The sequence below is a fragment of the Macrobrachium rosenbergii genome, chromosome 9 (genome assembly GCF_040412425.1).
Source record: "Macrobrachium rosenbergii isolate ZJJX-2024 chromosome 9, ASM4041242v1, whole genome shotgun sequence".
Classification (NCBI taxonomy): domain Eukaryota; kingdom Metazoa; phylum Arthropoda; class Malacostraca; order Decapoda; family Palaemonidae; genus Macrobrachium; species Macrobrachium rosenbergii.
In genome coordinates this window covers 22,981,300-23,006,623 of record NC_089749.1, presented here as the reverse complement: position 1 = coordinate 23,006,623, position 25,324 = coordinate 22,981,300, and the positions used below count along the sequence as shown (strand labels likewise).

The 25,324-nt window shown below is 39.3% G+C and overlaps 1 protein-coding gene across 1 annotated transcript in view; it reads right to left on the bottom strand.

The window, feature by feature from the left end:
• The window catches only part of LOC136841599 (E3 ubiquitin-protein ligase ZNF598), a 31,561-nt gene that overhangs the window by 2,028 nt on the left and 4,209 nt on the right, over window positions 1-25,324 (bottom strand). Inside the window, exons 2-7 of the mRNA XM_067108671.1 lie at window positions 24,515-24,757; window positions 22,798-23,009; window positions 19,418-19,530; window positions 6,325-6,499; window positions 4,301-6,029; window positions 253-445 (exon numbers count right to left, since the gene is read on the bottom strand). Of these exons, the coding sequence (XP_066964772.1) occupies window positions 263-445; window positions 4,301-6,029; window positions 6,325-6,499; window positions 19,418-19,530; window positions 22,798-23,009; window positions 24,515-24,757 (2,655 nt within the window). The 3' untranslated portion in view covers window positions 253-262. The remainder of the gene's footprint in view (window positions 1-252; window positions 446-4,300; window positions 6,030-6,324; window positions 6,500-19,417; window positions 19,531-22,797; window positions 23,010-24,514; window positions 24,758-25,324) is intronic.

The following is a 25,324-nucleotide window of genomic DNA, read 5'->3' as shown; positions in this document are numbered from 1 at the left end:
AAATGTTCAGGAATCCTGTTATCTACCTATGATTCAAGTTTCATCTGATCCAGGCTTGTGCAAGCTAAATAAATTAGTTCAATAGTTTTGTTATTCCTCTTAATATAATAAAAATAACCTCCATTTCAAGAGTTAAACATGAGTAAACTAAGAGGTTTGCACACAGAAGAGTTTATGTCAAAGGTAGAAATATTCCAATTTGACACAAACAAAAGAAACATCAAGAAAATTTTTCTCATCCAAAATACTTACTTTAAATAATTCACTTCTTGATAATGTGAGAAGATACTTCAGAGAGTGAGGGGAAATCTGCTACCTCATCGTGAATTTCCATATGCTTGCTATAATCTTCCTGACACAAAACTTGCTTGCACATACCACAAACAGCAAACAACGTAGTGCATCCTCGTCCACCATCAACTTTTCTATAAGCTGCTAAAACCTCCTAAAATACAAAATAAAAATACGATGACAATATCACCCACAGTTGTAACTTCAGTCTGTTAAACAAAATTTTCCAAATGTTATGCTTAATTTTATTCACTATGGCTGTTAAGCCAAGTACTGTATTCCCCATCCAACATATAGTTAAAACAGGATCATTTTTATGTGGTCACAGTAGATGCTAACTAAATTCACCTCCCCACTTTTACCTTTTTGCTCACATTCTGCTCTGCTCATCTACTTCAGAGTGAATCACAAAAACTGCTCTACAACAAATTTCTGAACAAAATTAAATCCCAAGCAAAATCCCAAACTAATCTGTTTCATCACAGTCAAAAACCACTATCCCTAAGAGCATCATTATTTATTTTGTAAAACATTCCGGGATAAAAAAAGAAGACTGAAAACTTCATTTTCAAAAGTGAGTAAAATTTTTGAAAGAATACCATCTAGCAACTGACTCTATTTATTTGGCCAAGAGATTTAGTTACCATTCTTTTCAATACTATTACTGTTAACAACTATCACATATGTTTGGAGAAAAAAAAATCACTACTGGTAGGGGGAAGGGGGGAGAGTAAAAGAAATATATGAATGGAATAGGAGGAGTCATTTATAGATAGAAAAAAAAAGTAAAAAATCACTGGGGAGAAAAGACTGCAAACATCTTGGAAGACAATAAATAATAGACAATACACTAACTTTGCTACTGAACTTATAATTCAATCAGTTTCACCATAATCTATTTTGCTTCCAATTCAACTTATTAACCCTGTCTGGCACACCCTGGAGAGTAATGTAGGTTCTTTGCAGCAACAATCAGGGATCTAGTTGCACTCTTCTCTCTGCCTTATACACCGCATTCACGCCCTTTACTTTCTTCCAACTGTATCCTGTTTACCCATAATTTACAAATCCTTACTGCCAACTCTACCAGGGTAAAATTGTAAATTCTACTAATCAGCGTAATCTTAGATTATCAAATGAACAATTACAACAAATTCCCAATACGTATACAAACGAGAGCCTTCTAAGCATGAGTATTCCTTAGTGTGAGCTGGAATCATCACTGAAACTTGGTAACAGAACAGTTAACTGGTGGTAAGGTGGGTGCCCTAACTCACTTGCTATCATCATGCACCTTTTTCTTAGGTATTATGGGCTTTACTTAACAAAACAGAAATTACTTTGCAAGTTTGCGACTTATTCTCAAGGTAATATAAAACATTACCTTTTGTGTAGTTTTATGTAGGAGACTCACTCCTTAGGTGGGAGAAGTATCTCAACTGAATGAAAAGTTGAATTTCCACCCTGAAATGCCCTGCTCCTAGTCACAATCATGAGCAGAAGAGCAATGACTCCTGTAACCTCCAACACAATCTGGCATAGTGATGAAAGATTGATAGGGACCCGAGCCACAGTGAGATGTATCTTAATTATTACAATTATTATTCAGAAGATGGAACAAGACCACAAGGGCCACTGACTTGAACTTCAGGCTTCGGAAGAATACGGTGTTTATTTGAAAGAAATAACAGATGATATGAGACAATACAGAAAGAGGAGACCAGTTACTGGGGAAAAATTAAATATTAACAAGTAAACAGATAAAAATGTAAATACATTATTAAAATACAATGAAAATTGTTTTAAGGTAGTAATGCATTATATCTGTGCTGGAACTTTTGAGGTTCTAACTGCACAATGCAGGAAAACTTCAGAGAACAAAGACAGGGTAACACAGGTTATAAACTGATGCGTTCATAAATAGCTTCAACTGGCGCCCTTAGTTAGATAGAAGATCAGAGAGAGTGCTTCCTTGCAAAAGGAAGCAGGCGAGAAAGGAGAGTCAGCCACTCACTACCCATTCACCCTCCAGCCTTCGATATCCAAGTACTTAGGCGAGATACTTTTTTGTCTGATAGGTGTTTGGAGAACACATGACCTGTTGGGCAGCCACCATAAGTTCTAAAGAAAAGGGTCTAAGGAATTGGGAAACATCTCTCGAGTAAAATGAAGTAAAGGTAGTCTGGTGTTGCCAAACATGTGAACCAAAGACCTGTTGCTTTCTCACATCCGCATCTACTCATGAACATGATACGCCAAACTCTGAAGTCTAGAGATAGAAGACCAAGCTAATAGCAACTTCCCCAAATGGATAAAGGTGGACCAACACCTCTGGCTTCGTAAGCCTTCATCCAGACTGGACAAAATGTCTTCCTTATAGAACAAACTGTTTGTCAGCTTGATCGCTTCATGAAGCCAGAAAGAAAGCATGTTCTGGTACCTCTCTCTTGCACTTGCCAGTCCTCCAGAGACCCTGACACTGGTTTAAGAAGTCAGGCACTCATCAGACTGCCAGAGAGCTCACCCTGGGCACAAAAGCACCTCTTCCACCTCCCAACTAGCAAATTCTCAAAGGGTGGGGTCCAGGAGATTCTCAAGGCTCTTTCCAGAAACTAATAGTATTCTGAGTGCCTAACCTCATGAACAAGAACAAGAATACCCAGCTTTCTGAGAGCCCAATACAATGAAAAAGCCTGTGCAACTCATCAACACACTACAATGAGGCTAAGAATAGTAAATCAGGTCTTGAGTGTGAGATTTTCATTGAAGGCCTCTCCCAAGGGCTCTTCAGTGGCCAAGTTAGGCTGAGGAGTCACATCTCACTTTATAAGCTGAAGCTAAAGAGGTGGGCATGACCATCATGCAATTTAGTTGTTAGACCTCACGCAAGGCAGAGCATTAGGCTTCACCACAGGGACTAAAAAGGGGTTGTCTCAATGAAGATGGACAAGTCAGTTCACAATCAGCTGCTAAAGGAGCTCTAACCAGAGAGAGATCCTGTCTATGATACCAATCAGAGAAGATGGTAGTTGAGGATGACTCAACATATATAGCAAACAGAAAAGAAGGGCCACAGGGAATCTCTGGGAATGGGTGCCTTCTTTGCATGTCTCAGCAGAGGCACAAACATGGAAAAAATCCAGTGCAGTCCTCATGTTTTGGAAGTGAAGGGAGATTTGTTCATGAGCACATTCAGTGGAACATGTCAACCTATCTACAGATGATGTTACCCCACAGGTGAGTGAATACCATTGCCAACCCAAAAAGAAGAAGGGTGCTCACATGAACAACAATGACTGTGACAAAGCACTAGGAGGAGGTGGCTAATTACAAACAGCAGCTGCAATTTTACCTAAGAAGAGCTGGGCATGCACACCTGGATTGGTACTGAAAGAGTGCATGGGCTGGTCACCTACATGATCATAACCAGCTCGAGTAGATGGTAAGGAGAGTCCAGGAGAAAAGAGCCAAAGAGATTCACCAGTACTGAAGGTGGAGTAATCCCCTATGAAAAACTTGCAAGCATCTTTTAGCCTTCCTATGCTCCTGCTGAACTTCTCCACTGTGATGGAAACCAGCCAGCAACTCCAAGCACAAATGCAGAACAAAACTTTTTCTAACAACAAGGACATAAAAGTAGCCAAGAACCACTCACGTCCTTCACATCTTTCATTCCATATTAAACAAAAAAACACAAACACCATACATACAACAAAAAGGATGAGACATGCCAATTCGACCACAGCCACATAAGTCCCTGATGATGACATGCAAGTGGAGGGTTCTCACCAGTTAACTATCTTGCCATCGATTTCATGGACTGATTCCAGCTTGCACTGATGAATACTCGTACGTAAAAGGAATGGTTTGTATTACTGAAGGAATGTTTTCACTTTTACTTTAACATAGGTTTCTAAGTACATGTACACTGCCAAACGACGACACTACAAAAGAAAATTGCAGTTATATTCTCTGTAGAAGAGAACATTAAGTACTTGAGACAACTTACCTGTTGCTTTTTAATGTCTGGTAAAAGAACAAGCAATTCAGGGAGAATTTTGTGGAAGGTAGCCTTCCCCATGACAGATCGACACTGTTCATAGTACGCCTGGCCTGGTAGTTCGCCACTTCTGAGAGCTCCAGCAAGTTGTTTGAAACATTCAAACTTCTCTTCATCACCTCCACATTCATCATGAATTGTCTTAATTAAGGCCTTGTTACGTTGTTCAAAATTTGGTGGAAGATGAAATGAGTAAGTAGGTGGGGGTTGAGTAGTAAATACAGGTGATGTTGCGGCTGCTTCTGAAGTTGGAGAGATGGCAAATTTCTCTCCAGAACTACTAGTAAATGTCATGTCTGTAGCAGTAAACCCTGGAGGCACCCTCGGTTTGGTAAAGAACCCAGGAGGGGCAGCTTTTTTAGCCGGAGATGACCAGGTTGATGTAGACAACATTGACGATGCACCCCCCAAAGAAGGAAAAGCTTCTTCACTGTCCAACTTAGGTGGAGGTTTCTGCAAAGTTCCAATCTTCAACTCTGACTTTTTCCTTTCATTGATGGCATCACTACTTATCATCTTCATGTTTGAAGATGCAACGGGTGGTGCTACAGATTCATAATCACCCAACTTTCCCATAGAGAGGTCAGTTTTGATGCCATTTTCATCATCACTATCATCAAAAATGTTATGGAGGCCTCGTGGCTTTTTCTTGGAAGATGGGGGCTTTGCTGTGCCATTCGACATGTTTCCCTGAGTCACACCACTAGTGTTAGCACTGTTATCTGAAGTCTTATTACCTTTTTTCTTTTTTTTACCTTTAGGTCCATTAACATTTTCTCCAGGTTCTGATGGCTTAGGAACTTGGTCTATTGAATTCGTCCATGCATTGCTCACTGGAATGGTAACACTGGAACAGCCATGATAATTCCTCATTTGTGTTTGACTTTCTGCATTCGGAGCTAATGTTGGGAAATCACTACTATTAAATTTCTTTCCTGGTTTTGAGGGTGCTACTGAAGGTGCACCCATAGATGGTCCAAGAGATGGAAAGTCACTTTTAGAGGTTTTTAAAGTTTTTGCCTGAACAGGCGTAGATGCTGGCACTACAGTTGACCCCCACCCAACAGTGCTCATATTATTAGATTTTGATATTGATAAGGCAGGAAAATCTTCATCTAGACCTTTTGATTTATTTTTGTTATTTGCTTTACTTTGTAATGTTATATTACTGCTATGGGATATAACACCAATCTGCGCTCCTTTTGATTTACCATTATTTTCCTTATTATCTGTCTCAGCTGTATCAATATTCGTTGCAGCTGGTATTGTACGATTGTACTGAATGGACACATTACTACTCCTCTGGCCAGCACCTTGGCCATCTTTTACAGCTTTTTTAGTATTAACTTTGAGGTGGACTGAAGTTGTAGGTGATGACGGTGAGTGAGCAGTTGCTTGAGCTGTACTAACAGTAACACTGGTTGATCCTAATGATGGGAATTCTTCTTCATTCATATTCCTTCCACCCCTGGTCCTTACAGTAAAACGATTTTGTTGAGCAAGATGTGTGGCCATGGATTTTGTGCCCCCACCTCCACCTTCCACTCCAGACCCTGGACCTGGTCCATTCAGGGAAGGAAAATCTTGCACACAATTAATGTCTATCTGCTGTGTCACAGGTGGGGGCCGGTCATCCAATTCTTCCGAGATCCTCATATCCTCATAATCACGGTCTCTCCTAGAAAGTAATAAATCATGAACACACAGCATGTGCATTTTAATTTTAATAAAAATGTCCAAAAGCAATATATTGAATAGCATACTACACCAAGTAGAAAGCAACTCATCATACGGACAGCAAACTTCCAACAATCAACATGGCATTCAATACTGACCAATGGTATAATATTAAATTACAATAAATTAACATGAAAACTTCTACTGAACACTTCAAAATTAAAATGATAAAAACACAAAGCTCCTTTTCAGTACATGACCCTATAAGCTTCTCTCTGAAAATCAAGGGAAATTACCTTCCACCTCTACCGCCTCTTCCTCTGGGTCCACGGCCACCTCTCATACCTCTATCATCACCTCTTTGATTATCTTGCTGTTGTCGGTGATTTACAGTAAACTCAATATCAACAGTACGAGCTTGTCGAGCAGCTTGTCGACTCATGCCCTGGGCATGATTTTGAGTGCAGTGAGCTGAAAGAAACTCCGATTTTAACAAATGAAAGCAGTTTTTAGGTTAAGGTAAGACTAATCAACCTAATCTGGGGAGTTATTCATAAAAAATATACAGTATTCGGGCCAAAATTGTAGGAAAACCCAAGAATAACTACTATTACACTGTGCAGTATAGTAAAGAACATTAGCTACCTTGTACCTGACATATTAGGTAACAAGTGGTTACACAGTTCACAGCACTTTACAATTCTTAAAATTAATTTGCCATACTTGCTTACTTGGTTTCTGCACGCAAAAGAAAAATATGAAATGCTGTTTTTATAAGTTTTCTTATAAAACCGTTCACCATAAAAGCTAATTCTGAAGGTTTTTGTATTTTTTCTAGGTACACAAACCAGTGTCTTGTAAGTATGGGTAATCCTCGGCACAGGCTGGAATCAGTCATTGGGAAGAATGGAGGAGTACCTCACACCAACCTGGAAGAAGAGTCCAGGACAGTCCTCATATATATCTCAGAAGTAGACATGGAGAAACTGATTCACCAGCATGCTCAGAGAAACCCTGTGTCAACCCTACCAACAGGAAACATCCCCTTAAGGTGAGCCAAACCCCAAAGAAAGGAGGCTCTCACTGTAAGTCCAAAGGACTTCTTGTGAGAGGGCTCACGAGACTACTTTTTCCCACAGAAGGAAAAGGGAGCAGAAGATGGAGAGATTGCAACAAGGTGGGGGAGATAAATCCTTGCATTTCTTCAACTTATTCAATCCATGAGTCATACTATATTCACTGAGAAGAGGAGGAAGAGCACAGCCTGTACTTGATACCAGGCAAGTGCATTCAGGTCAGTATTGTTAGAGAGTGAAGCTGGCAGCCTACCCTACAATGATTAAAGTAATACTAAGAACATAAAGTGGCTTAGCACCAGCTCGCTTTCTTTACACCTTTCATTCTTAATTTTTTCTTGTAAAACCACACTGAACAAAATACCCAAACACTGTACATTCACTAAAAGATGAAATACATTTCAACTTGGCAATCAGCGGAAGAATGAGTTGGGAAAAATGAATGTTCATAATTTTACTATTTGTCTGACGACCTTTTCATCAATTGTTGAACTTTAAGTTAAGAAATAAGAAACAAGAAATCTAGAAAATTGTATAAAATTTTGTTTAATTTTCTAATTTTTTTGTTTGCTGACATAAAATCTCTTTTTTTTTTTTTTTAAAGAATGCTCTTTACCCATAGAATAACCTCAGAACAAATCTGCCCACCAATTTTTTCTTTTATATTATGTATCTAGAGATAAATTTTCCTCATTCTTTTAAATCTTGAAATAATGTAGGTGTATCTATCAACAAAGACTAACTCCAAAGCCTTCCCCCCTGCTTTCAACCCCACAGACTGACCACCAGCCTGTCAATCACTCCACCGTGGTTGGCTTGGAAAGGGTAAAAAGGTAATAACAGAAAATGAAAGTAAAATGGACTTCAGAATTGAGAAAATTCAGTGTTTCTCATTTATTGAAGGTTGCTTTCTTTCTACATTTCTTTTAAGGAAAGCACTGGATGTACAGATAACAAAAACAAGCATAGGATGTACAAATAACAAAATCAACATAACTGAGTTAGAGCAGCAGCCAAAAAGGAAATGACTGAACCTTAAATCCTAAGTGAATCACTGAAGTCTCCACAGCAAATTTGATGCTAGAGAGTCCAAAACCTAAGCTGTTATACGTGTTGCATGCTCAAACCTTTTTTTAACTTACAGAAACTCACAATACTTACAGAACATACAGTAATGTCCAAAAGTATGTTATTATAATTAACAGGCAGCACTGTAGTGTCTTTACTGGTAAAACTACCGTCTCAAGTATAAAATGAAGTTTTTATGATAAAACAAAGTTTTATGAATACTTACCTGGCAGTTATATATATATAGCTTAATCCCTAATAGAACGGCAGATTTTTCAAAACTCATGAAAGCCGAATGGTAGGTGTCCGATGGGTGATTCTTTCAACCCTATAGGGTGGTAGTTGGAATCATTCCGTTTTCAGTTCCTCAGATCATCTCTTGCCCGACCTGTCTCCTGAGGAGGAGGGTGATTTAAAATATATATAACTGCCAGGTAGTATTCATAAAACTTTTGTTTTATCATAAAAACTTCATTTTTCGAATAGAACTTACCTGGCAGTTATATATATATAACTGATTCACACATTTGGAGAGGGTGAAAGACAGCCAACATTGTTTGAAACAACTAAAAGTCGTGAAGGTAAACACCTTGATTCCTTACCTGTTAAGGTAGCTGACTTCAAAGGTTCCTGCCTCTTGAGCCGCTTTCCTTTAGGAGCGCCAGCCAGGTGAAACCTGTTATACTGAAAAACAACTCAATCGAGTCTGTCAAACGGGTGAGACCAACAACGTGACTAGACTCTGTACTTCCTATTCCCTTCTATTACCTGTAACCTTACTCAATCTAACCACCTAACCTTTGCAGACTAGATATACACCTATCTAGTTAGACTGGGGTTGCTGTTCCCCAAAGGAAGCTTCCTCAGACAACCATAAAAACACCAGCCCAATTACAGGTATCCCAAACAAAAGTTAAGGTTGAGGGAGGTAGTCACTCCTTTACCCAATACCGGCTGTAGCTACAATGGGCCCAAGGCGTAACATTTCTCATAATCTACTCTTACCTCTCTGAGGTAATGAGAAGCGAAACAGAGTCACTTCTCCAAAAGTGGCATCCATAATTTGTTTAACTGACATATTCTTTCTATAAGCCAGAGAAGTTGTGTGGCTCTTATTTAGTGAGCCTTCACCTTCAACAAACCAAAGTTCTCCTCTTCACTAAAAGGTGAGCTTCTCTTATTGTCTCCTCAAAAGAATGATAACGCATTCTTCGAGAGGGGCTTTTGAGATCCTTCACTGAACACCACAAGAACTGGAAGAACCTCTTCGTCCTTTGTCCTGAAATATAAGCCTTGAGGGGCTCTAACTGGACAGAGTAGTCTCTCCTCCTCTTGGCCCACTAAATCAGTGAGGTTAGGAACCTCAAACGTCCCGACCAGGGTTTGGAAGGGTTCTCATTCTTAGCAAGGAAGTCTGCCTTAATGCATATTGCTCCATTACGATTGAAGCCTACTTGCTTCTTGAATAGCCTGAATCTCGCTAACCCTTTTACGCTGCAAGAGCGAGAAGGAAAAAGAGTTTTCTTTATTCGTCTCTCAGGGTTGCTTGCGAGATGGGTTCGAACTTCCTGCTGCACAAGAACTTCAAAACCACATCAAATTCCAGGACGGGGTCTCAAAGTCTGCTTCGTTGTTGAAAAGACTTTAAAAGGTCTCTCAAAGTCTCTATCTTGAGACAAATCAATGCCTCTGTGCCTAAAGACTTGTTGACAACAAGCTTCTGTATCCTTTTATGGTGGATATTGCCAGCTTAGAATCTTGCCTGAGGGACAAGAGAAAATCAGCTATTTGGCTCACAGAGGTAGTGGTTGAGGAAACCTTATGCTGCTTACACCAAGATCTAAGGTTTCCCACTTTGATTGGTAAACTCTCTGTGAAGAGACCCTCCAGCTCTGGCGATAGCTCAGCAGGCTGAAAATCCTCGCTCTGACAAGCTTCTCGATAGTCTGAATGCAGCCAGTTGAAGAGCGAGGGTTTTGATGATACCTCTCTCGAGTGGGGCTGTCTGAGAAGCCTTGGACTTGGGGAAGACTTCTAGGAAAGTCCACTAACATCTCCACCACCTCTGTGAACCACTCTCTTGCTGGCCAAAAGGGGGCTACCAGGGTCATTCTCCTGAATCTAGGAGGCGAATTTTTTGACTACTAGATTGATTATCTTGAACGGAGGGCGCATAAGTGTCCATCCCCGTCAGTCCATCAGAAGGCGTCTCTGCTATTGCTTCTCTGTCCGGGACTAGAGAGCAGTAGTTCGGGATTCTCTTGTTCTGGCTGGAGGCGAAGAGGTCTATTGAAGGCCTCCCCCATAACCTCCACAGTTTCTGGCAAACTTGAAGATTGAGAGTCCATTCCGTGGGCAGAACTTGCCCTCTTCTGCTGAGCATGTCTGCTCTTACATTCTTCTGCCCCTGCACGATCTCGTCAAAGCTCCACCCTGTGGTCTTTTGTCCACAGAAGGAGCTCTCTTGCTGTTTTTCAGAAAGAGGTAAAGAATGAGTCCCTCCTTTGTTTGCTGATATACCAAGAGCCGTGGTGTTGCCGAATTCACTTCTATTACTTTCCAGTGACAGATTCCTTGGAAGGCTTTTAAACCTAACCAGATGGCCATCAACTCTTTCCTGTTGATGTGCCATCCGTTTCCCCTCTTCCCAAGAGCCTGAAACTTCCTTGTTCCCCAGTGTTGCTCCCCATCCCGACTCCGAAGCATCTGAGAACAACACTAGGTCTGGGTTCTTTCTGCGTAGGAGAGATTCCTTCCCTAAGATCGACGGATCCAGCCAGCAACTCAGATGTTTCTTGATCTCTGCTGGAATGTGGAAGGAAATGAGTCCTCCTGATTCTTCCTGTCCCAGATTCTTGAAAGAGGAAGTGTTGCAGAGAGGTCTGAGGTGCAACCTTCCCAGAGACAAATTTCTCGAGCGAGGAGAGGGTGCCCAACAAACTCATCCACTCCCTCGCCTGAGCACCCCTGCCTCCCCAGGAAATACTGAACCTTCTCGAGGCATGATTTGCCTTTCTTGTGAGGGAGAAGCCCAGCGAGGCTGAGTCCAGAACTATCCCCAAATAAAGAATCGTCTGACTCGGTTCAGTCTGAGACTTCTCTTTGTTGATAACGAGACCCAGATCCTGAGCAATCATAAACGTCTTGTGTAAGTCCTCCAGACACCTGTTCTTCTGACTGGGACCTTATCAGCCAGTGCGTCTAGGTACAGGGATACTCTTATCCCTTCTTGATGAAGCCATGCTGCCACATTTGACATTACTCTGGTGAACGCCTTGAGGGCTGTGCAAGGAGGCGAGGAAACAAGAGCTTTGAACTGGAAGCATTTGTCCTGGATCACAAACCTTAAAACTTCCTTGAAGTCGGGGTGGATGGGAATATGAAAGTAAGCGTCCTGCAGGTCCAGGATACCATCCAGTCCCCTGGACTGGGGACTGCCAGCACAGACTGAGGGCGTCTCCATGGTAAACTTGGTCTTCCTCCAAACCGTTCAATGTGCTGACATCCAGGACGGTCTCCATCCACCGAACTCTTGGGCACTAAAAACTGACGACTGTAGAACCCTGGGGATCCTAGTTCCAAAACTGGTTCTATCGCTCCTTTCTCCAACATCTGGTCTACTAGATTCAGGAGTGCCCCGTTTCAATGCGTTCGATACTGAGCCACTAGGGCTAGTGGCTTTGTTGAAAGTGGCGGTTTCCCCGTGAAGGGGATCTTGTACCCTTCCTTGATGACTGAGAGAGACCAGGTGTCCGCCCCTCTTGCTTCCCAAGCCTGCCAAAAGAGAGACAGCCTTGCTCCTACTGTTGTCTGGAGGACTTGTTTCTCAATTTCTAGGCGTGTTCTCTAACGTCCTTCTGTTAGTTCTACCCCTGTTTCTTGTCTTCTTCCTCTGAATTCAGCTCTAGAAGGAACTCTGCCCCGAAAGGCTGCTGAACTCTCTTTTCCTCCTTTTTGGCAGCTGGAGGAATTGCGAAGAAAACCTCCCTAGGCGAGCGAGAAAGTAAATCTGCGAGCTTTATGTGCCAGAGTCAGAGAAATATCCCTGACCAAGGACTCCGAAACAAATGCTCCGAGAGGGGCGTAAAGGGCTCTGCCTTCTGTCAATGGACTGTAGTAGATTTGGACGTGAAGGAACATAACAAAGCCCTCTTCTTCAAAATCCTGCAGTAAAAAGAGAAGCCATCTCATTTTGCTCCATCCCTCAGAGCCTTTATCCATACAGGCCATAATACTGGAAAGGTCTTCAATTCCTGTAGCTGAAATGGTTTCCATCTTCTTGGATAGAATTCCAACAGACCAGTCTAAAAACTAAAGCACTTCAAAAGACCTAAAATTCCTTTAATGAGATGGTCTAGTTCCGTCATCGACCTACATCACCTTAGCTGAGTTAAGGGCATGTCTTCTAAAGAGTCTACTAAACCAGAGAAGTCCCCCTGGGAGGAGGGGCAGTACTCCCAGGCCAAGAGCTTCTCCAGCAGTGTCATACCACATACCACTTGGAAGCAAGCCTAGTTGGAGAAACGAGGGAGGACTTTACTGCTTGCCTACGCTCCTTAAGCCAGTTATCAATCCTGGTCAGAGCCTTCTTTTGCAGAAATGGAAAGCTTCATTTAATAAAGGCTGACTGCTTCTCGATTTCTTCCTGTTAAACTGGGACTGAGGAGAACGAGGAGCAGCAGGCTTAAACTCCTCCCCATACAGCTCCAAAGAGAGCGAGAAAGAACCTTATAGTCATCAGCAGCGTTAGAAGGTTTATCTTCGTCCTCTGAAACGTCTTCAAATCATGCATTCCTTCCAACTCTGTCTCTTTCTCTTCCTGCTGTATTGCACCGGGAGGGCGACGATCGCGGCGTCCTGGCGGCAGAGGCTGGTTGTGTCCTGACAAACCGCCCTAGAAGAATCCCGATGTCGAGAGCTGGATCGTCCTGGTATCGCGAAAGGCTGGGCCCTCCTGGCCGAGCATTGATACGATCCTGGCGCCAAGGGTGGATGCGTCTCGGCGTCGAGAGGAGGATCGTCCTGGCGAGGAAATTACTCGTTCTTTTCCTCCTGGGAACCGAAGTCGTAATCTTGCTGAACAAAGGAAGAATGTTTTGGCAGAGGAGAAAGAAAAATTCCCTGTCGTTTAAGGCGTGGAGAGGAGAAGGTCGAGCCTGGAGAAGAACCTGAGGTTTTTGCTTGGGAGAAACTTGAGAAGATCATATGTTCCAAGCCAGAAGAGCGCCTTGTTGACTCGGGCAGGAGAGGATCCAGTTCTCTCCTAGAAGAAACTTCAGCAGGGGACTCCTTCTAGATCTCTTCACTGGTAACTGGAGGTCCTTACGTCTGACCGAGGCTGGGGAGGGACGACTAAAGGCCTGAACAAGAGAAGTAATTGGTCTTTTGCAGTGATGGTCATAAATGATTTTAGCACAGCAGCTGCATCTTTGAGGTTCTGAGGGAGAAGGTTGTGAGACAAGCTGGGAGAAGGAGAAGGATTCTCGAGGAATTCTCCGGAAGCAGAAAGAAGAGAACTCTCCTCCTCCGAACACGAGGAGGAGAACATTCGAAAAGGTCTTGACCTTTTTGCTGGAGAGGCGTTCAGTCGCCGGGCCGGAAGCTTAAAAGATTCAGGCTACTCCACGCACCCGAAGGGAGAGCGAGTCAGGTTGATCCTCTTGCTGCAACCATCTTCTTTTGGTCGGTCTCAATCCTCAAACTGCCATCTCGTCTAGGAGAGGGCTGGGAAGACACAAGCCCTTCCCGACACACCTTTCTGTGGCGGTCATAGGCAGCCTCAGGAAAAAGCAACAGGACTGCTTGAGGCGACGACGACCGAGGATCGTCCCTCTCACCCTTACGATCGTCGACATACCTTCTCCATGGTCCTGGAGCTTGGAGGTCTAGATCTAGGGGCATGACAGGGTCGATCAGCTCACCTCCACTGCACTAGCACAAACATTATCACAAACTTCACTTGTACTCTTACCTTTCTTCAAGGCTTCAAGTTGATCCTTTAATTCTTTCATCTCAGCACGCCATCCTGTGAACTGAGGGTCCATAACAGCAGATACAGTTCCTGTAGAAGGAGCGGGGTTACACCTGGGAGAAGGATCTACTTCTAAGGGTGATTTAGGAATAGAAGGGTTAAAAAGAAATGTCACAAATAACATCACTCCACAGACCTAGATTTAGATTTAGAAACCCTCCTTAACTTATCCATCTCTAATTTACGTATTGCATAGCGTTTCATTTCCATCCATTTCTTTCATCCAAATCCTGCATTCTTTACATCTTTTATCCAAGGCACACTCAAAACCTGCACCCTGCAAAACAAACAGTGTGAGGGTCCACCTAAGCTTTCGGCAAGCTAACCTTGCATTCCTCATTCACATACTCGAAAAACTTAGGATCAGACATCTTATCCAAGAACAGTCAAAGAATAAATCAAAAACAAGCCACAAAAAGCGATTGCCAATCCAAAGGTCAATATCGTCACCAATAAAGGTCCAACACAGCGACCTAGGGAAGCGAAACTGAAACCCGACGGAGAACCAACAGCGATGTTGTCAGTCCAACCGGCAGAGATGATCTGAGGAACTGAAAACGTGGAATGATTCCAACTACCACCCTATAAGGGTTGTTAACCCCTATCGACTACCTACCATTCGGGCGGTTGCGCTGAGTTTTTTGAAAAATCTACCGTTCGACAGGGATTAAGCTATATATATATAACTGCCAGGTAAGTTCTATTCAGAAATTATGTAATTTTCCCATTTCTGTTATGGATAAATTGTATATCCCACTTGTACCATTTTCTATGATAATAAGCTGGCCAAGAAGGTGTGTGACTGTCAAAAAGAGTTAAGAAATACTTGCTGCAATATTTCAGAATTTTAATGCATTATTTCTTAGAAATGTATGTTATTGAAAATATAACAGTTTAATAAGTATTAATTTAACTTTGGGATCCTTAGTTAATGCTGGAGGCAGTATGGAAGAAGAAGTAAAACATTGGGTACGGGCAGGCTGGAACAACTGGAGCTGGCTTCGGAGTTCTTTGTAACAAAAGGTGAGCAAGCTGAGGTTAAAGGAAAATTTCATAAAGACGATGGCAAGAACAGCAATGATGTATGGCACAGAAACTGCAAGCTTGAGAAAGACAGAGGAGAGGAAGATGGATGTGGCAGAAATGAGAATGCTTAGGTGGATGGCTAGGGTGACGAGAGAGGATAGGATCCAAATTATTACATTAGGGGTGGAGTCAAGGTGGTGGAAATATCAAAGAAAAGTGCAGGAGGAGGCTGAGATGGTATGGACACTGTTGAGGAGAGATGAGGACCACACTGGTAGACATGCTGTGGGGATGGGGGTCCAGGGAAGAAGAGGGAGACCAAGAAAGAGATGGAAGGACTGTGAGGAGGGAGACCTGTGTGAGAAGGAACTGATGAGGCAGAAACACAGGATGAAATAGATGGAAACGGCTCATCCAAACTGGCGACCCCATATAAAAATAGGAACAAGCTGGGAAGAAGAAGAATAAATGTTACTTTAACTTTTGGTATTACGTTTAGTTAAACAATATCTAAAAGTATGTGAATAATGATTTTCTTAGAAAATTTACATACTATGATTAAGAGACTTCCAGAAGTTTCTGGGTTTTGCTATGTACAGTATTTCAGATTACCTGTTCTACTTCTCTGTAGGGAGAGAGAGAGAGAGAGAGAGAGAGAGAGAGAGAGAGAGAGAGAGAGAGAGAGAGAGAGAGAGAGAGAATGTGTGTGTGTGTGTTTGTGTGCGCAAGAGCTTTTGACATTCGTATATAAACCTGCCCATTGCTGATGGAATTGCCAGTCTCAAGTCACTAATCATCTCATCGGCATACAAACTGATCTCTTCTGTATACTTGAAAAAGACGATAAAGTAATTTCAATCTGATGCAAACATCTACATCTTTTTGCTTTGAGAGAGATTCTATGATCATTGTCAAGTCACTGTGTCTGCTTTCTATATGTTGTTGCACAAGCTCCAATATATAAGCATAAAAGTAAATACAATTTTACATTTACAGTATATTGAGATTTAAATACAATTAACATGCAGCCATTGGCCAATGCTACTTTAGAACTTTTATCACACACTCATACTGTAACTGTTACCTACCAACCACTATGATATTGCTTACAACTGTATTGTTCGTAAGTGTACAGTAAACTGCCCCCATATTAGAGGGGTTGCCACCACATCCCCTCACCACCCCTGCGATAGCTAAAATCCACGAATACTTAGAACTCTTAGAAAACACTTAGAACTGCCTGTTTTGATAGTTCAAACACAAAAAAAAAACTAAAAATGCTTATAAAGGTAATATCCTACTTACGATGGAGTTAGGTTTCCTAAAAAACCATCGTTTGTTGGAAAAAACGTATCTTGAATACAGCCTAGCCTATACTGTACTAGGGTATTCTGTACCATGTATACAAATATGGTAGCCTAGCCTGCACTATAAAGTATACTCTATACATACACAGTATAGTAATTATTAATATCAGGTAATTCTGGAGGTTCATGCAGAATGGCTTATGATAATTCAATACAAAGAGAAATTGAATAACAAACAAGAATTAGCTTAGCCTACACTATGGTATGTTGTATACATTTACGGTAGCCTAGCCTACATTATACTGTACTCTATATTCACATATATTATACAAACATCAACATAGCAAATATGCATCGTTTCCAAGGATCTTTTAAATGTTATGCCTTAATTCACTGTATCCAATAATACTGTACATATTCTTATATTGCTTTTGTATTATAAACGGCGATCATAGCAATCAATGTTTTGGTTTGGAAATCGATTACGTGGTAGGTTTATTTCGCCATGTTTAACTCAGTTGAGAGATCTTTTCTTGCTTCTAGTTAGCGTAAATGAATCTCTAGATACTTTATTTATATGGGGCAAGGTTATTTTTTGTTATACGAATTGCTTTCAAGTCGATATGTACCTTGAATACGTCTCGTTGTGAAATTAATTTAGCTATTTTTTTTGTTAAGAGATGACGTTGGCCATTTGGAGGCGTTTGTTTTGGGAACAAGAATCAAGATTCTGTTCGCTATTTTCACATGATTTCATCATAATACGAGCTTTATTTATCCATAGCAAATAAGGGTATAATGTAAAAATATATCAGTCCTATTCTACTTAACGTCATTTCGTACTATAACTATGATAATGGTTAACTACTGTACAATGGTTGAAATACAAGCAAAACGGCTGTTTTTATCCGATTCGGTGATAGCAAAACAACAGTTTCTCGTTTGGTTGTTTATGGCTGTACGCATTTATGCAAGCGTATAATGTTACTAACAATACATTTATCATTCTCTTTTACTTTTTAACTAGATGGGATAAAGAGATGGAGGAAAAGAAGTTAGTCTATTGTAATTTGGTCTCTCTCACTGCCTGATTGTACGCTGCTGCCTGCGCCCGTGGGAAATTTAAAAATATTTTATAAATATTGTTGTATCAGTATAAATTGCTTACCCCATCGCAAAACCGAATTATTGTAAGGCGAATTATTGTAACTCAAGCACTACCTGGGTACCTGAATATTTTAATAATTTTATCACAAAAAGTGTATTTAGTCATGAAAATGAAATGAAAATACAGTAATTAGTGAATATTTCTCAGTGAAAAATACCATGAATGGGCGAGGTGCCTGGCCGAATGATGCGTATATATTTCCATACAAAATCCATTTAATAGGTGAGTCCAAGAAATCATGAGACCAGCCCAGAATGCGGGGTTACTGTATACAGTAAACCCCCGTAATTGCGAATACTTAAAACTCCTCTAAAAACACTTAGAATTGCCTATTTTGATAGTTTAAAACACAAAAAAACTAAAAATGCTTATGCCTAAGTATTTTAACAGTTTTATCACAAAAAGTGCATTTAGTCATGAAAATGATATGAAAACACAGTAATTAGTGAATATTTCTCAGTGAAAAGTACCGCGAATGGGCAAATTTTCCGCAAATAATGGGTAGATACGTTCCACAGAGAAATCCGTGAATATAGTATGTGAGTCTGCGAATAGTGACACTGCAAATTCGGGGGGTTTTCTGTAGATTTTATTTCCTATTTTAATAATTTTTTAATCATTAAGACCACAATTGTATCAATAATGTATACTTGACAATACACAGCACTCCCTGGGTTATGATGGTCTGTTCTACAATATTTTGAATTTACCCTGGCAATAACAAAGATAAACATTCAGCAGAGCCATACTTCACATTTTAAACTTTGATTTTAATTTCCTGAGCAAGCAATATGCAATGTAATACAATCTCATACATGCTGGGCATTTAAGCAGAGTTCCTCAACTCCCAGCCTGCCACCCAGTTGCTCATGTATACAATCGATACTCTACAGCATTCTGCATTGCTACAATATTTTGGATGTCTAGGAAACAACCATTTATGTCTTCTGTTACTGGTGAGAAGAGGATGAGGATGGCAATTACTCTAAGGAAAAACTTAGAAGATAACTGCCAGATATGCAGGCAGCACACCCATAATTGGCCATTGCACTACTGTACATCTAAACTTCTGCAATCAATGATCTAGGTCATCTAGATGTTAAGAGGAAAATCAGTGATGCTGTGAAATCTTTGGCATTGGTAAAATTCATTGTCACCATGAACAAACGAGCACAACTAATTGACGAGAAGGTGCTTGTCAGGATGAAAGATTTCCTTGTTACTTGAATCGAAGACCACACACAGAAGGGTATGCTACTTAGCCTACAGATAATCCAGGCTAAGACAAGAAGTCTTTTTGAAACCCTTAAGAGTGTGCTGATGATCCACGTATACGCAGCAGTTAACAATAGGTCATGGTTGGTCCTAACACTTCAAAAACTGTCACAGCACTTCAGAGCACCTCTCACAAATATAAGCATGCACCAAGAACACAATCAACACCAAAACCGAAAAACTTAGCAGTATTGCTTGCAGAAACCGCCTGGAGGAAAGACAGCATGTGCACAGTCATAGGTGTGCAATAGAATGAAGAGCATCAACAGGTATGAGTTGGCTAAGCATGAGGGTAGGAATCACTCTTTTTGGAACTTTTCCTTTGTGCTTCTCACATAGTTAGGGACTATTTTATGATGGCTGGATTTGTGATAACAAGTGCATATTCTTCACTTGCAGAGCAGTTAAAGGCTATTTGTGATATAAGGAAATTCTTACCTTGCAGATCAAGCTTGGTACGAAAAACTGAGGTAAATCTTTCTTCCTGACAACCGCCTTCTTCACAGAGGTAATGATCTGACCGAAAATGTCTTCTCAAATCATTGTAGTCACTAAATGAGAGAAAATTATTGAACATGTATTAATGCACTATAAATCAATTACAATTACGGCAAAGTAGTTTAACCTCGATGGAGGTTAAAATAAGGAATGAAACAAGTTAAAAAATTGGACAAATATGTGGGATGAGAGGTATTAGAACTGATATGCTAAGGAATAATAAAAACTTTGACCTATACAGCATGGTCAATTAATGCTTTGTTATGGCAAAACAAATAATACAATTGTAATATAGCATACATAAAATCTTTCTCACTTTTAAAAGGATATGCAATACAGTAACTATCCAAACTAATGACTGAAGTTCTGTCACAGAAAAAAGGTACATGAGATCTTGAAATAATTTTCATATTTCCTCAAACAATCTCAAAGGGTTAAGATTAATGAATATTTTTTTGTTTACCTTAGAAGGACAGTTAAAAGCATCTGTCCTTTTAAGGCAAGCAAAAAAAAGATTCATTAATCTTAACACTTTGAGATTCTGAGAAGTGAGCCCAAAATTTGTCAGTGACAAATCACACAGAGAATACTTATGGGCATACTAATTATTTTTGTTTTCTATTCATTGTGAATCTATTCTCAAGTAAATACAATGTTTAGGGTGTCATTTTGGAGATGAATACTTGTACTTTAATTACAAGTTCCAAAACAGAGTCAACATGCTGAGTTGATGTTAGACAAAATTTTTCCAGGCTGACATTTGCATGATGGAATATGTTATCATCAGAATCTCAGTTAAAAATAACTTACATAAAAGTAACAAATATAACTTCAAGGCTGATTCTACCAAGGGAAATGGAGCTATAACCATTGCAAATAAAAGCAACAAGGTATAAGCATACTCTAAAACTGCAAATAAAAGCAACAAGGTATAAGCAAACTCTAACTGAAATCCTTCAATTACTGTTGACATACAAATTCTTATAATCTCATGGTTGCAGAAAAATATTTGATGTTTTCCCAAAAAAATTAATGTAAAGCCCTGATTACATTATAATTAATCCAAGATCATCTTAAGGATACGGCATGTGCAAAATTAGGATGTAATACCTGGACCATCTTATTCATTATCACGTAAAATACATGCTATTTGCTTAATATCACGTAAAATACATGCTATTTGCTTAATATCACGTAAAATACATGCTATTTGCTTAATATCACGTAAAATACATGCTATTTGCTTAATATCACGTAAAATACATGCTATTTGCTTAATATCACGTAAAATACATGCTATTTGCTTAATATCACGTAAAATACATGCTATTTGCTTAATATCATTAAATCTTTATTAAATCCATTAAATCATACCATCATTAAGGTAATTATTGAGGAAACAAAATGTAATAGGTTGGATGAACAGACAGTGGAGGACTTGGCTATAAAACTGGCCTCATACATTATAAAAATTGCTATGAAAAAGGTCATTCAATTTACACTTAAAAAACTTCACCAGAACATTGAGCTGTGGAAACCTAAAATCCTACTGCAAGGAGCAATTACCTACATTAGACCCAACTAATAGCAATGTAACAAAAAATTTAGGTGTATGGCCAAACATTAGGACCCAAGAGGTAATTCAGTGCTGAAAGGGAAAATGACACTACAAGAGGAAAACCTTGCAGCTGCAACATGAAACATTTGTTAACCCTTAAACGCCAAGCCTCTATTTACATAAAAAGATTCAGTCGAGGCCGAGGCATTCAGAGTTAGCGCTGGCGAAAAAGTTTTTTCAAAAATCACAGCACGCTTTAGCTTTTTAAGATTAAGAGTTCATTTTTGGCTCTTTTTGTCATTGCCTGAAGTTTAGTATGCAACCATCAGAAATGAAAAAATATTATCATAAATATGGGAATTTAAAGTTGGACTGGTTCAAATTTTTTCTATTCATCGTGGATTTATATGAAAAATATTTCAAAACTGATAAAAGCTACAACTATGAGTTATTTTACTGTACTTACATGAAATTGGCACATTTTCATGTATAACACTTTATGTAACGCTAATATAAAACAAACATTACGACAAAGTGACAAAAGAATTTCTGAGATTTTCGCCGGGTTATCTTCGCCCGAGGGAAGGGAAAGTTTTTAAAAATTCACTATAAATAGAAATATTGCGTTGTAGACTTCACTTTGTTTGCAAAATGAAGGTAAATGATTGAATGTTACTTGAATGTAAGAGTTTTAGCTTACAATTGCATTTTTCTACCATTTCGTCGAGTCAAAAGTTGACTATAGGTTTTAAATTTTGGCATTTATCGTGATTTATATGAAAATATTTCAAAACTGATAAAAGCTACAACTATGAGTTACTTTTTATTGTATTCTTACATGAAATTGCGCACATTTTTCATGTACAACACTTTTGTAACGCCTAATATAAAATGGTGCAAACATTACGACAAATTGACGAAATAATTTCCCTGAGATTTTATTTGGAGTTACAGCTAGCTGAGACGTAAGGAAAAAAGTTTTTCAAAATTCACCATAAATTGAAATATTGTTCTAGAGACTTCCAATTTGTTGCAAATGAAGGTAAATGATTGAATATTACTAGAATGTAAGAGTTTTAGCTTAATTGCGTTTTTTCGACCATTTCGGTCGATGAGTCAGCTGACCGAAGGTTGAAATTTTGGCACTTATCGAATTTATTACATGAAAATATTTCAAACTTATAAAAGCTTAGCAACTATGGGTTGTTTTTTGTTGTATTCTACATGAAATTGCGCATTTTCATATATAAAACTTATGTAATGGCTAATATAAAACGGTGCAAAAATTATGACAAAGTGATAAAAGAATTTCTGAGATGCGCTGATGCTCTGTAGCAAGAAGAAAGAAATTACGCATGCGCCGGCTGAGTAACGCTTTGTAAACAAAACAACAGCGTGATCCGTGAACTCCAGCATCCTCAGGCGCTGATTTAAAAATCTTTCGCAAACCAGGCCTATAACTATTTTTCCGTGAATATTTAAAAAAACTTTTTGTAGTTGACGTATCGTGGCCATTCACTGCACCGATAGACAATTTTAGTCGACGACGATACGCCCAGTCATGCAAGGGTTAACAGAGGGTGGAAAGTATAATGGAAAAAGAGAATATGATTGAGTTAGAGTAAAAGAATGAAAGACGCTGCAGCTAGGGGCCAAAGGGATGCTGCAAAGGACCCAAGTACTGCCTACAGTGCACCATGTGAAGTGCACTGATGGAACTAACCCTCTAAGGAACTGAACAAGAGTGATGACTCCAACTTACTTATAATACTGATGAATACCATCAGCATCGCAGAAGTGACAGAAGAAATGATCTCTCCTCAAATGCCGAAACAGATCATCGTTGTCCATAAAGCGCTCATCACAGAATTCACACAAAGGATGGCCTCTGTGACTCCTGTCATCAACATCCCCCTTTCGCCTGTGTTGGGCCAACTGAGCTCGAGTATATGAGCGACGTTCATGGGTAAAGATCTGCAGATTGGATATTCAAAAGAACTTCAAAAAATCATCTACACACTCAATGCTTATAACTGTATGTATGAATTTGGGAGCATAAACTTATAGGTGTAAGTATGAATTTAGGAGCATAAACTTAACAGCACCATAAATTTCCACTTTTTGGGCTTCATAATGTAAAAATACAGTAGGTTACCTTAAAAATTCAAATCCTACTTTACCTTTCTAAAAATAATTTTTTATTGCAATATTCGATACATGACAATGAAACAAAAATTAAAACAACAATTCTCACAATTGTAATTATATAATTTCACTGCTGATGACAAAAAACAAAATGCACATTCTGCATAATGTTAAAAGCTAAATAATTTAGTCAAAACTGACCAAAAACAATCTGACTTAAACAATTACTCACTTTCCTAATTGTAAAAACTTTTAACACAAAATCTAAAGAGGCATAATGAATATCAATCAGGCTACTGTACACCAAATACTTCACTATTTGTATTACCTAAATATATTACAGAAAATATATTTTCAGTTGTGTAACACAATTTTAAAAATGTAAAACTTCATATGGCAACAACCTCACTCAAAAATTTAAAAGGTCTTACATCTGCTGATTGTCATTAAATGCCAATGGATATATAAGCTGGGATTTGCAGCTAGATAATCATGCAAGGGACCAGTCATTGCAGTGAGCCATTCCTGGCCTCAGCCACATTCATTTCTGCCTTTAATTTTACACAAATGCTACTTAGTTACTTCCTTCAAGCTTAGTTATAATTTCTCTCCTTTCAGAACTAATGCTTCAGATGAGGAACACTGAATAGTATCAGGTATTAATTTTCTCTGTTTTAGTGCTATAGTTGGCTTTCATGTCTGCATGTTATAACTGATGTTTATACACTTGTAAGCAAGCTATACTTTTTATATTTATATGAATTTAGTCAATCATACTGTATATCCCATTACTTGTCAAAAACATACCATCTAAAACCCTTGCCTTTATAAATGTATCTCATCCTTGTAATAAGGCATTCATATAACATTACAAATACAACGTCTTGTTACCCCATGTTAAGAGCAATGTTTTTTTTCTTTCTGAGCCATTTCACTACAATATTGTTCGAGTCTGACTAGGCATCTGAAACAGTGTTTCCCTTTTATACACATAATTACTAATATCAAAATGTAAGGTACTGAGGCCATCCAATGACATTCCTATAATCTAATTGAGGTGAAACTTGGTGCAGGGTCGAGTCCCATCGAGTGCCCAATTGGATGGCTAGGTGGGAGGATAAGGGGATTCAGCAAAAAAAATTATTACTGTATATAAAAAGCAGAAAGCAATGCAGCTGGAGGGTAGAAAGGGCTCTGCTTTGAACCTTTAATGTATTCTATAGTGCTCCAATGAAAAAACAGCTACCTTTGAGTCTATATGCTTTAATCACACTTTTACTACACAACCAACTAAGAGGTATTATCTTAGTATGATAATACTGTACCTACTGTACCTTTAGATGTTCTACACACAGCTCACAGTAGAACCTCTCATGACACTTGCGCATGTGGTCCTTCAGCATGGTGAAGTTTCGAAATGTTGGCCGCTCCTCACAGGTTGGGCATGTATGTTCAAGGAGGTTATCAAAGGTCTGCATCACCTCGTCGCTCTCAAAGAATATAGCATAGCGCCTTTCGTAATGCATGTGGCGTGTCTTGATGTTGGCATACTGGGTGACATTGGGTGTAAACACCACCTACAAAGATCAAAATTTGACTGGGTAAATTTACCGAATATACATTAGACACACAAACATATTGTACTTCACCTTTTAGTCTCATTTGGAGGCATCCTTGGTATAACAAGTGTTGAACATTTATTTACATATAGTCAAATCCACAATCCCTGAAAGCATGATTTAGTCAATTTTTAGTTTTCTGACAACACTCAAAAAAAGGAAAGATATTTTGCCATTATGCACTCCTAGTTACACCCATAAACTGAATGGAACTACAAAACATTTTTTCCTAAGTACAAGTTTAAGTAAGCCTTATATTTCATTGAGCTGTTTTAAGACTAAATTGTTTTGTCTTTTACAATATCATATTGGCAAACACCAGGCCACACACTTGGAAGTAGTTTTCACTATTACTATATAAATAATCTCTTGGGTGATGTCACATGGACAAAGGCAACTACCTCATCTCTTTGTGCCTTCCATAATAAAAATCTGCATGCACATCTAATATTCTTCGTAGCCATATGAACATGACCATGTCATTCTGTTCTACTGCTCTTCAAGTACAGACGGGAATACTTAAAA